Raw genomic sequence first — 14,096 nt, 5'->3', positions numbered from 1 at the left:
CTGTTAATATCAAACATCAGAACAGCTGCAAGAGGTAAAACTGAAACATGAAAATAAAATCAGGAGCTGGGAAGAAATAAATTAAGCTTTATACACACACACACATACACACACAAGCCAAAAAAATGGATATTCTTGGATTTCCTTTTCTTATCTTCCTCAACCCACAGAATTCATGTGATCTGCAATGGAGCCTGCTTGAGAAAAAAGAAGACCTGCAGGCAATGTGGGCTTCTCAAGAAGTTTCCTTAAAAAACACCCCCTCCTGAAGCAAGCTGTGTCTTCCCAGTTACAAAATCAGGCAAATACATTTATAATCGCTTCATCCTAAAGACACCCTTTAAGCTGAATGTAAGATCTTTGTCTGGAAAACACAACACTTGTTTGTTTGCCGTTTTCACCTGTCCCCTTTCTTCCCCCCTCCCCCCTCCCCCTCACACACACACCTATTATGCCCTGTGGAAAGTGTCTTAAAGGTTTGTGGGATTTCTATAGCATTTTCCTTCATATGATAATTAATTAACCCCCTTCTATTTTGGCATTTGTTTTACATCAGTGACTGCATTAGGGTGACTTAAGATAAAAATGGCATATTTAAAATGAAGTAAAAACAAAGCCATAATTTCCTGAATGTGTTCAGGGTTTTACAGTGAACATTTTCTTTATATGGGTGCTAGTGATACCATAAATGTCAGTCAAAGAAATTTTCTAAGACTCAATTTGGAATTTTTGAAAGCAGACATTGCAATGCCAGCTGCACAGAGGATCACTCCACCTAGCGTGCACAATGAATTGTTCGAGTTACAGGGGTTACATATGATCAAAACACACGTATTGAATAAATTTCAAAGAGATAATTAACTTATTCATACTAGTTCTTGGAACTCATTAAAGTATGTAAATCACAGAATCACAGAATCACGTCCCTGATGCATGCACATTTGTTTCTACTGGTGGTCTTTTGGGGTCTTCTGATGGTGGTAGTTTTCCGCACTATGTTGGATGGTTGAACCCAGTTCTTACACTTGCTCAGGCCATCTCATTCATTCTTATCTTATTGTTTCAACTTAGGCATGCATATTAAGAAAAGTCATTTAAGTATCCAAGGACCTATGCATGCCATGAGTTCCTCACCTAATCTTTTCAGACACATCCTCCAGGCCTGGGTTATCTTGCCCTCCACCCCCCATCCAGGATACAATTCTGTATGGTCCTACAGATAAGGCTGACTAATTAGTGAGTATGAGCAAAGTAGTACCAGAGACACAAAGTTTCTAGACTTTCTTCTATGTAACTAAACGTAGTAAATGTTTGGCCTATCTGTTAATAAAACATTTCAGATGGGAGGGTGGCTGCTGCTCGGGGATGAGAATCAGTCTGCAGGTAGTGAGCAATTCCACTGTGCATCACTTGTTTTGTATATTCCTTTATCAACACTATTAATATTTTCTCTCCCTTTTCTGTCCTATTAAACTGTCGTTATCTCAACCGACAAATTTTACCTTTTTTCCTGACTCATTTCTCCATCCCATTGTGGAGGGAGTGAGTGGAATGGCTGTCGTGGTTCCGCTCGAGTGGGCAGCCGAGCTCCACCACAGCCGCTCTCTCACTCCCCCTCCTCAAAGAGGAATGGGGAGAAAATATGTGAAAAGGGCTCAAGGATTGAGATAAGGACGAGAAAATCACGCAATAATTATTGTAACGGGCAAAACAGTCTCAGCATAAGGAGATAGTAAGATTTATTGCCTACAACTAACAAGCGAGAGAAGTGAGAAAACAAAGGAAAAAAAAAAAACAAAAGCACCTTCCCCCCCCATCCACCCTCTTCCACCTCCTCCCCCCGAGCGGCGCAGGGGAACGGGGAATGGGGGTTATGGTCAGTCTACAGCACTTCTTCTCTGCCGCTCCTTCTCGGTCACTCTCGTCCCCTGTGCTGTGGGGTCCCACCCACGGGATGCAGTCCCTGATGAACTGATCCGGCGTGGGCTTCCCACAGGCAGCAGCTCTTCCAGAACTGCTCCAGATATGGGTCCGTACCACGGGGTCCATCCCTCAGGAGAAAACTTCTCCAACCTGGCTCCCCTACGGGCAGCAGCTCCTGCCAGGTCACCTGCTCCTGCGTGGGCTCCTCTCCACGGGCTACAGGTCCAGCCCGGAATCTGCTCCGGCAGGGGTCTTCCACAGGCGGCAGCCTCCGTCGGTGCAGGGCCACCTGCTCCACCGTGGTCTCCTCCACGGGCTGCAGCGTGGAACCCTGCTCCACCGTGGTACTCCATGGGCTGCAGGGGGACATCCTGCTTCACCATGGTCCTCACCACAGGCCGCAGGGGACTTCTGCTCCGGCGCCTGGAGCACCTCTCCCCCTCCTTCTACACTGACCTTGGTGCAAGGCTGTTCTCTCACTCCCTTGACTCTCCCGGCTGCTGTGTGGCGCAGCGTTTTTTTCCCTGTCTTAAATATGCTCTCACAGAGGCGCAAAACAACATCGCTTATTGGCTCGGATCTGGAAAACAATGGGGCCCTTCCCAAACATGGGGCAGCTTCTAGATCCTTCTCACAGAAACCACCCCTATGGCTCCCTGCTACCAAAACCTTGCCACGTAAACCCACTACAATGGCACACAACCAGGCTTAGCTTCCTGCTGGATTAAACCACAACATATCTTTTGGCACCCATCATGGGGCCTGAAGGGTTGAGATAATGACAGACCAACCAGAGCATGTTAAAACAAGATTTGTTATAAGCATTATATTAGTTTAATGGTTGCTGGTCATAATGTTGATTTATTTGTTCACAGTGTTGTTTTATGTTTTCAGAGTTGTTTTTCTTAATTCCTGTCTTGCTCTTTGTTACCTCTGGAGGATGGCCTAAATTAGTTTATGGTTTTGACAGTTATTCATGTGCGTTACACTGACCGTGAACTTAATCTGATATTTGTACAGAGTATTTTCATCATTCCTGCACTTCAGGGACCTTGTCCTGGAAACTGTTACATTCTTTACTCCAGGCAAGTTACAATAGTTTTACCAGTGTGATTCTATTGCTACGTCTGCTGAATGTGTTTCTGTTTGTCTAATGTTAAACAACTACCTAAAAATACCATCAGATAAATACCGGAGACCAGACACCCACCCTGAGGCAGGATGGGTGCCTGAGGCAGGCATGAGTGGCAAGGTGTGTGAGAGGATGTGGGCAGGTATCTATCATGATTGTCACCTCCAATGATTTTGAAATTCAACCATGAACAAATGTGGAATCCTAAAAAAATGATAGAATGTTTTAAAAATGTATGCCCCAATCTTGGCAATGCAAGATGTTTACAGGTCACCACATTGTGCTGGGGTCTGGCCTGTGCCTATCAAACACTATTCAACACTATTCAGCACCCTGAAGAGGAAAATACCTCTGGATCTCATCCAACCACTGTGATGGTCCCTGCAGCTGAACCAGAGAACCAACCCATGCCAGTATCAGTCAACTCTATATTTTAGAGGTGACAATGGATAAGAAATCAGCTCATTTAGTAAGGGAAGAAACTTCTATTAAGAAGGGGAGGGAGGAAGAAGTGGATGAAGCAGTCTACTCTGAAGCAGGACCATCATGGGAACAACAGGACTAGGCAGAACTTGCAAATGAATCAATAACCACACAGTCACTATCCCTGAGTGAGCTATAAGGTATGTGAGATATGCCCTTCTCACTGATGGATCCTGTCATGTTGCAGCAAAGCATTGGAGATGGAAGGCTGCTGTATGGAGTCCTGTATGACAAGTCACAGAAATGCCAGCCTGTCTCTTTCTTTGGGATCAGGAGTTCTGCGAGTCTACATTATAACAAGCAAGTGGAACTCCTGAAGAACACTAGGTCATGCATGAGAGATGTCAGAGAACCCAATGTTTAACATTGGCCTGAGGGGCTGTTTTGAGCACAGCCTTTGCTAGTTTCTAGACAGTCGGAAAGAGCGTTGAGCTTATATGTCTCTGTTCAGGCATTCACACTCATTTATTTACCCTTGAGTGATGAAAAATCTACTTCAAAGGCCATGGGAAATTATATTTATATAGAAAACCCTGTGTGTGTAGTAATTATGGAAATATGACAGCACAAGGCCTTCCGGAATACTGTTGAGGATCATGTAAAGCAACAGTCCAGCAAGAGGGTCATCCACACTGCCTATGAGCAAATAATGAGCAAAACTCCCTGGAGCAAATAATCCCCTAAACTGCACTCAGGTGTTGTCTCAGACAAAGCTAATTGGATTTCTCTTAACAGAATCTAATAATAAAATAAGAATTATGCAATGGTAATGATCATAGGTTCAGTGCTCCAGTTCATGCCCTAGCATGGCTTTATTTAGCTGGAAGGCATACTTTTAGTTATACATAACTGCCTACCTTACATAACCAGAAAATTTTAACAGAGCCTTTATATAATCACTTTTGGTGTGAAAAATAGGAATAACCCAGAGTAGTGATGAAATTTCTGGGTCTTATTTTCTCCAACGATCCAATAAATAAAGCTTTAGTTCCCCAGAGCCTAGCATGATATTCCGTCTAGTCAGTCATTCTTTTATAAAAATTACTAGGATAGCCTAGGCCATTGAGAGTAAATGCTCACTTTTTTGGAAGTAGATAGTTCAATTCTATATGTGCATTCGGTTCTGTACTCAGATGCTGTCATTTCAGGTGCACTATGTTTTATTGGATGGCAGGATTTGGCCATTTATTCAATCATTTGATCTATCTAAGGATCTATTACTATCTAAATAATTAAGTGGTAAATGCATGAAAATAAAGGGCTTTAGGTTTGCAAACAACAGAAGACGGTAGCTCTAAGAGCAACTTTGGATGATTATGTGTTCCAGACTGTCCTTGACAGAGATATTGCAGACCAACCAGCTCACCTGTAGTAGGTAGAAGTAAGTGTTTTGTTTGTCACATCACCTAGCCAACCTGTGAGAAGAAACTGCTTTGTGAGGCAGAAGTGATATAACTAGGATTCATAAAAGTATCAAATGTAATTCACTGAAAGCCTGCTGTTTTCCAATCTTCCCTTTCCATACCTCTTGAGTGGGGTGTAATATTGGTAAGGAAGCTTGAACCTCAGTTGTGGTTAGGACTTCAGAGTAAGAAAGAGTATTGTAAACTCCCTAGGCATGCATAGTTTTAACTCTAGATAGGCAAAAGGAGGCCATTGTTGACTGAGCTTCACTTTATGTCTTTTTTGACCCAATTTGTAGAAGCAAATGTTTATTAGCACATGGTTTGGTCATCTGTGCAATTCTTTTTAATAGAGATTAAAAAGATCCATACCAATGAAGCAATGTTTATTTAATTCCACTAAGTATTTATTTCCATTAGATTATACCTGATTTAGAAGAAAATATTTTTTCACCCCTATACTGGTAGGATACTTATACAAAGTAATGTCAAGTATGGAAACATCCTAATGGCAGTAGATGTTGTAGAAATGGTAGTAGATGTTGTAGAGATGGCAGTAGAAATGGTAATTTTCACTGCATTCACAGAGCCTTCAGGGAAATTCACCTCATGCAATACAAAATAACTTAGATTAAGTTTCCTTAGTTTCTGTGTAGGAAATCAAGCTGGCTTGCTAACAGATGTTTGAAAAAGCATTGAACAATAAAAGAGAACCCAGAAAGGTGGCTTGAATCTTTGCATTGAAAGAATGTTATGAGATGCTATATATCCTTATATATATATATATATATATATATATATAATATGTAGTTATAGTGTTGTTGTAATGGCAAAATTAGTATATATATATATATAGACAAAGCACAGACCCTTCTGTTTTAAGGATGGAAATATTCACTTTATAAAGTCATTGACTTCGTTTTAGTTAGGACTCAAAGGCATTATAGTAGTCAGGATATCTTCTAAAACCTCTGTTGCTGCTTTTAATGATTTGAGTTTTATAAATAGCATGAATTATCAAAAGCATATTATCACCCTTTTTTTTTTTTCTTTTCTTATTTCAGGGGACAGAAATTCAAACAGTCCATTTTATCAGAAGTCTTGTATGGAAAGCCTTCTCTAAATGTGCTGAATAAATGAGTCTTGCAAAAGCAGTGTGATTCCACCAAAATGGTACAATTTATTGCCAAACTTCTCATTATGATATACTATTAAAATATTTCTGAAAGGGCACATTAGCAGAACAACTTGTCTTATTTAAAAATATATGCAGTAAATTGACACCTCTTGGAAAGTACACACAAAAATCTCCAAACAGCAGCACTCAAAAGAGTGACAATTTAAGGCACATGATTATTTTACAAACTTTGTTACATAAATCTCTGGTTAGACCATATATTTGTAAAACTTAATTTCATATAACTATTCTTCACAGCTCAGAGAGACAGAATTTATCTGAATGCAGGTCATACCTTTTTTTAACATTGCTATGTAATAATGCAGCATAATGAACATTGTTAAAAATAATCCTGTACATGGAGAAAAATATAGAAAAGATATCAAATATTTCTGCACTTCATCTTTTTACAACAAGGTGGAACAAAGTTACAAGTTAAATAAATAGTAACTGTGGAATTCCCAACTTGACTTTCTTTGACAGAGAAACACACACACAAACACAAATCTAGACACTTTTCAGCAAGGAATGCTCAGCAAGAACTGAATTATCCTCACCGAAGGTGAACTGATTTGCCAACTGAACATTCCAATCTAATTAACTGCTATCTCACATGGTGAAAAAATAAGGTAATACACACAGATCCTCAGCAGCTCTAAATAAATGTTGCTGTGATGGAGTACACTGAAGAAGCAAGCAAAAACTTGTACCCTCAGGACATGTAATGAAGTATGAAAATACGTAGAAAGAGTACAGAAAAAAAATGTGAGACAGGTGATGAAGTCCTATAACCTGCTTTTCTTATATATACTTTCTTATGCACTTATATGTTTTTCTTATATGTAAGCTGCTGAGACCAGAATTTCTTTATCAACATAATGCCATCTACCACAGACAGAAAGTAGAAGATTACAATTGAGGAACAAGGAAGAGAACAAAACCAACAGCAATGATGCCCAAAATGTCTGTGGTGAGGTCCATTCAACCTTCTATAGCAATGGTATGGAAAACAGACAGACTTCACAAATCAGTGTGTTCCTAGGAAAAGAACTGCATTCATTTTTGTTACCCTTAATAATACTACATTTGATCCACATGTACTTTTGAAGACTAAGAAGCTCTGAGGATTTTGCAAAAAATTGCAATCCCTAGTAAACATTGAGAGCACTTGCCTTGGGAAAAAAAAAATAATAATAATTTAGAATAATCTATTATATTCTAGCTGAGAGTTATTTTCCCAGTGTACAAACTGGGAACGTGAGACTTTTTTTATCGCATCTCAAACTGAGAAACTATGCCAACCAAAACTTTAAATTAGAGGCAACTGTACTAGAAAACATCTTCCAGAGTCATAAGAGCTTCATAAATTATGCAAACCATTCCAGGGAAAGTCATTGTCCATTTTATCCTTCATCTGTTCAACTGTGGTGACACTGCCTTTTATAATATGCACAAGGTTTAAGGCTTTTGGAAGTCAATGGAGAGCACTTCGTGTATAGTGCCTTTCCATTTCTTCTGTTGTTAAGAAATGGTATATTGTTTGTTTTGTGAAAACTCCTACAGCCCACAGCCCTCTTAAAAGAAAACAGGATCCTACTGACTCCTCACAGAGACTGCTTTGTAAACACCATAGTGCTACTGATCCTCTTGTTTATTGTAAGAGCATACAAAAACATGAAAAATCTTAAAATCTTTCATTTTTAAAACTGCATACACTTTTGTGTGCAAAACTTATCTGGTGAAAACTCACATCTGCTGATGAGGATTTACAAATGATTTATTGAGGTAGCCTGTGCATGAATAGACTAGGAGTACTCTAACAAGCGTGCAGAAAACGCAGTCCAGTCTTCTGACTGCAAGACAGCAACGACCTCTGTACCACAAACAGCAATAAGAAATGAAAGTATTTTGTTAAAGCCAATACCTCACCAGCATCTTGCCAAATTTGGTGTTGGACTTCAACATTATGCTATGAGACTGGAGGTTAGATTTTGGCACATTGCACTTTCTAAGTGCTAATATCTGGGATCATTCATGGTGTTATTATATGTCTGTGCTGATCACTAAAATTCCAATACTTGTTCCAATTATAATATCTGGAACAGCATTAAAGTACTTCACCAAAATAGTACGTGCATATGCACTCAGTTCACAGAAAATGTATTTACATTATGGAATTATAAAATTAACACCCCTGCTGGTGACAATCTTATATCTCATGACCCTTGTTGACAAGACTAGCTCTGGGAAATGGAGATTTTCAATTAGGGACACTGATTTGTATCAGCTCCCAGGATGACCACATTAAAAAAAGCTGTTTGTAGTTTGATATCAAAAGAACCAGTACTCTAAATCATGTCTCTAAAAGCATAGGTTATGTATCTAGGCTTATATGTGACAACTGCCATTGCACCTCTGCAATTTTTACTAGCCTAACTGGCAATATTAGCAAAGAATACAAAAAAATAATAAAAAAAAATAGACCCGATTTTTCACACATTTCTCCACTCTTTTGTGTGTCTGTGTAAATCTGTAATTGGACATCTGACACAGAATCAACCAGAGAACCTTTCAAAATCTTGGTAGGTAGAGTGAAGCAACCACTAATTCCCAATGATAAAATAAAATTTACCAAAGAAAGCTTCTGCTGGATCCAGTGTTTAGTAATTCAGATGCCTTCCTGAAACTGATTTATCTCATTTACAAATAGTTTACATTCATATTAAATAGGTATAAGATACACATTAGGTTCACAGAAATAGTTAAGTACCCATCTCCTGTTGATGTCACAGAAACTTTGTAACTTAAACCACTGAACATTTCAAACCAGAGTTTCAGGACTGGAGTCAATCAGGGTGAAGTGCAGATAGACCAAAGGCCAGAAGCAGGACAGCATGTATCATTATACATACACGACAAGTCTCAGAGTTTTAGTTTTTATTGAGTCTTCATCTGAGTTGACTTTCACTGATGTCTCCAGCTGGCTTCAAAACAATTTAAAGTCAGATTCATACACACTAGGAGTCTAGTGCAATCTTAACTACTGTCATTTAACAGAAATGTGGAAGGAAAAAAAAGATCCTAACAAACAGATGTAGCCAAACTACCTCTGTACAGTACTTTAAAACACAAATATCCTGAGTCATCATGGCACTAACCCTCATGGCAAAACAAAAAATAGCATCTGAGAGGCCATTATCCCAACCAGTTATAGTAAGTGGCTCATACATAAATTTACAAGATAATTTAACAGTGTATTTGGAAGTTGTCTTCCAAAGCACCAGGACAAACGAAAAATATTTAAAATTCCATCTGAGTGAGGCTATTTTAGGTAGAGCAGCTTAATTAAGAATGTGAAATGAGTTGCTTGTGACCACACAAGCTAAAATTCTGAACAATTTCTAGACGTTCTTTCAGTCCAAATTTACTGAGTACAGGAAATGATGGTAAATGATGAAAATGGCCATCTTGGAGGCCTTGACTGAATATCAAGATGCCAGGGCTTCTCCTTCCCTGCAAAGATTTCCACCAGAGTCTATATCATGCAGCTACTTAGTAACACAAATATTCAAGAGCAGTAAAATATTTTTTCTTTAGATTGCACTTATAAAAGGCACTGATCCATTCAGTCAGAGTAGACTTAGCAGGCAAGAGGCTAGCCATTGACTTCTCCTACATTAGTTTCATACATCATAAATATTGAATTCCATTACTGAAGCAACAAATGCAGCCTATTTCATTAATAAATGTATTTACTGGGAGTATATGGCATAATAAACTATTTCTATGTTAAAAAAATAATTACCATTTGAAAAGCTTCTTGCTTTAGCCCTCCAAAAATAATATTTATTTTTTTTTTGTAACAGTCTACATGGAAAATAATGAAGCATATTTTCCCTTCTTTACGCACCCTTTCAATATGAATGAGGACTTAAAAATGTAAATGCAGCAGCAAAGCTCCAGTGTTTCTGGTATCACGGGATGCCACTTCCTTTCCATCTTTCCATCTGAAACCATTCTACACCAACCATTCTAGGCCCCATGAACCAACCAATAGGTTGCTCTCCATTTTTACAGAAGCCCTTTATTCAGCTTATTCTCTCTCATCTCCTCCTTTCAGATAAATCCTGGCTCACAGCTGTGTTTCCTCTTGTTCCAAAGAATGTGGAGGGACATGGCAAGATGTTGGAAGAGATGCTAGTTTCTGAAGCTTAGGGTGTTGCAGAGGTTTTGGCCTGTGAAAAGAACGTCGACTTTGTACACGCCTGGCTGCTGCAGATCTGTAATTTCCTTGTACATCAAGCAAAATTTGCTTCTCTTGGGGCTCCTTCATGTAAGAGTCTTCCAGCCCTTCAGGTATAAGTAGAGAATTCTCTTCTTGTGAATTCTCTGATTTGTAGCTAACTTCGGAACCATAACCTGAGTTTACCGTCTCCTTGTTATTTGAATCTGTACCTGCTTCCCAGAAGAGATCAGGTATGCTTGGGTCACAAGAACCTATATACTCAGAGACAGTAGAAAGAGATATATTCCCTCTGTTTTCCAGGGAATAATAGTTATGTGTCCAAGGCATTTGAAGACAGGATGGAAAGAAGTGGTGGGGAGTCTCTGAAACACTTTGGTTTTGGTTTAGTTGGTCAGATGCATAAGAAGGCAATTTGTCATCTGAGGAGGAGTATTCTGTCATTTCAACATCATGGTCCATATCACCTAAAGAATACAATTAAATACACATTAAATTGAATTAAATACATATTAAATTGTAGGTATACACTTTCTATATTACTGTGCTGGCTATTGGGCTTTGGTTTTGGCTATTCTTACAAAAGTCTGATTAAAGTGTATGGTTTAAGATAGTTTTTGAGGTGGGGAATTGTACCCCGTCCCAACTTCTGTCCTGGACAACCTCAAGTGAGTATATTACACTTTCTGTCCTTGCTGGGAATCAGGCAAAACTGAGTTCAGTGTGATGAAAGCTGCCTGCTTCAAATGCTTAGGAAACGGAGCCATCATCTGGTCATTAAGGTACATGTTTATTTTGAGACATTTAGTCCTAATGCTCAGCAAGGAAATCTTACAGAAACTTTTGAAAGAAATTGTGCTTTTTCAAAGAAAAGCATTTCACTACAGAAACAATTTCTTCTTGAAAACGACCTGTTTTCTTTATAAATTAAACTATATAGCAAATCCTCACATTTCCGCTTTTTGTTTCCAATGTACATTGTTTTTTAAAACCTATTAATTGAAATTTCAACATAATTCTCCTAATAGGAGAATTTCATTAAGTAGATAATTGAGAGTACTGTTTCTGAGAGTGAGGTTTCAGCTTATCAGCTCAGGAAATCTAACTTCCCAAAACACTTCCAAATAAATGATTTTGATGTAACAAAGGACAAGAATATATATGCCTGTACAAGAACTTGTACATAGCAGCTCTGAATAATAAAGTCTCTTATAATTAAGGCAATAGAATGGAGGAAAAGAACAAAGGTTAGCAAGGAAATGTTCAGAAAGTAACATTCCAATATTTTATGACTAGCTTCTAAATGAAAAAAAAAAAAAAAAAAAAAAAAAAAGCAAGGAGAATTTCAGTGTGAATAAGTGTCAGGGAGAAGTTTTCCTTCTAGAATGCTGCTCATTGTTCTAGTTTTTAATCAGGATATAGGTTATTCACAGTTCTTTAATTAATCTAGCATTTTTTTTTAAAACATCATTTGGAAAACAAGCAAAGATACATTCATAAGGAATTGAGCATTAGAACCAATTCAGACCTACAGGCCACTCCAGTAAAGAGATGTGCTTTCCAAAATTATGCTTGAACTAGCACATCTTTTGCAAGATAGAAGCCAGAACAGAAGAAAACATGAACACTTCTTTTTCTATTTCTTTTCCAAAGATTATGAATTTCTTCTGAAACCAAAATTATGCACCATTCACTCTTACCCTGAGATCTTTGTACAAACTTTGATCATCTAAATACCTTCAACTTGCCACATTCCTTTATTTGTTGATGCATAGAGGACACTAGGTTATATATTTGTGATTGTGGATTCCACAAAAGCTAATTCGTGATGAAATTGACTATCTCATTTCATTGCATAATCCCCCCGTTGCCCTGTGTTCTATTCAATTATGATGGCTGAACTGTGACCTGACCCACCTCATTTACTGCATTGACTGTGTTGATTATAGGAATGAAGGCCATATTTTATGGTGTGGAAAACTTTCATGGAGCAAGAATTAAAGGGCAAGTAGGATATTAATCTAAACCCAGAGTCACTTTATTTTTCTAAGATATTAGAGTCAACAAGTTATTTACTGCATCAAAAAAGCCAAACATTTTTCTGTTTTCAGAATAAGATATGGATTAAGACAAATTCACAGTTTATGGATAAAGCTCTAACCCAAACTGGAATTCTGCTTCTTCATAGTCTGGCTGCTGTGTAATAGTCTCCACCCATGTAGCGGAAACTCTGATGTTTTCTATTGCAAAGAAAATAAGTACATTAGCAGTGTCATTGGGTACTTGTAGCGATGAGACCATTTGCACTGGTTGGGCACTACAACTGGCCAAGTGTTCAAAACTGACTCAAAACATCTTAGCAATAGAGTCAAAACTCATATTCTAATCATGCTAAGAGTAAGAGAATCAGACCAGCTAATTGCTGGTCTAGCGTTGCTGTTCCTAATGTAAACTGGAATACAATAGAATCTGATGTTTTAAATGGCTCATCTGACCTCTTAGGCAAAAGATGAGAGATGTGGACAGGCAAAAATTGTGCTTTGGCGTCAGCAGCTGGATTGCTTTTATGGCACTTCAGCCTACTGTGCTTATACCTGAAGACAGCCCTCACCATGTCACTTGAAAGAACAAGGAGTTTTAAGTGGTTTGAATTAGAATAACCCCATGTTAGGGAATTTGGGTATTAATTTTATCTTCTAGAACTGACTAACCAAGAAATGTGGAGCTGCTTGAAAATGGATACAAAAACATTCTGGTGTTTGGAATATCTTTTGCTTAGCATTTAAAATTTTCAAGCCAAAACAAAGAGCAAGACCCTTATCTTCTGTAAAAATAGCAAGGCACTTCACCCCTAATATCTGGATAGCTTTTCTATAGAAGAAAAATAGAAAGATGTTCTATTATTCAAATGGAAGGAAAATGGAAGATGTTTAGTTGTAGGAAAAAGTCAGGAAGGAAAGAGATGCTCTGAGAAAAAAAAAGAATCAGAAAAGTAAACTTCTTGTCAGTAGTCAGGATTGATAGGAGGACTGATTAAAAATAAAGGTGATAATCTCTTTTAAGATATTACATATGTGTTGATTCTGGGAGAAAAGATCGGGGTCGATCCTCTGGGCCATCTGCTAGCAGGAAAGAATCTACAGATTTATTGCTGAGGCGGAATGGAGTGAGCCGTCTGAAGTTGTTTGGAGAATATGGGATCTGCACTCGAGCCCTTTGTGATGGTACCACAGTATCTTCACTAGACAACCATGGTGAGAACTTCATGTAGATGCTTTGATCATCATCAGCTGAAAATACTGGGTTATCAATGCCTAAAATCAAGTTCACAAGTGACAAATACAATTAATCAAAATAATTTCTTGGTAATACAACAAACGACTTTGTAAAAGAAGAAGAAGAGAAATAGGCAAATATACCACTATACACACATAGTTTGCTCTTTCTGGCTTGGTTATTGCTAGTCATTTTGGATTTCTTTTACAGGGAAAAATTGGATATAACATGCAGTTATGGTTAGAATATCTAAAGTCAAGAAATAAAATCACTAGAAGAACAAACTAAGCCATCACCTGAACAAAATAAAGCAAACCTTGAAATAACTGCAGAAAAATTCAAATTGAATCCACAAAAAGAAGCAAAAGATGAGAAAAAAAAATAAAGAAAAAACGTGAACTGCCCAAATCTGTAAAGGAACAAGGTGTGTGTGAGGTCACTGAAGCAGGCCACGGAAGT

The 14,096-nt window shown here is 38.2% G+C and overlaps 1 protein-coding gene across 2 annotated transcripts in view; it reads right to left on the bottom strand.

Annotated features, from left to right (window-relative positions):
* Positions 1-10,692: 10,692 nt before the first annotated feature.
* The window catches only part of SLC9A3 (solute carrier family 9 member A3), a gene marked incomplete at its 3' end in the record, with an annotated part of 48,991 nt that continues 45,587 nt past the window's right edge, over positions 10,693-14,096 (bottom strand). Inside the window, exons 16-17 of one of the 2 annotated variants that reach the window (XM_082753905.1) lie at positions 13,432-13,675; positions 10,693-10,828 (exon numbers count right to left, since the gene is read on the bottom strand). In XM_082753905.1, the coding sequence (XP_082610031.1) occupies positions 10,825-10,828; positions 13,432-13,675 (248 nt within the window). Of the gene's footprint in view, positions 10,829-13,427; positions 13,676-14,096 lie in introns of those variants that run through there. The other variant, XM_082753904.1, reaches the window with a different exon arrangement.

The sequence above is a fragment of the Aythya marila genome (assembly GCF_965140915.1).
Source record: "Aythya marila genome assembly, chromosome: 2".
Lineage (NCBI taxonomy): Eukaryota > Metazoa > Chordata > Aves > Anseriformes > Anatidae > Aythya > Aythya marila.
Note: the sequence above shows the minus strand (reverse complement) of the source record. Positions and strands in the feature narration are given on the sequence as shown.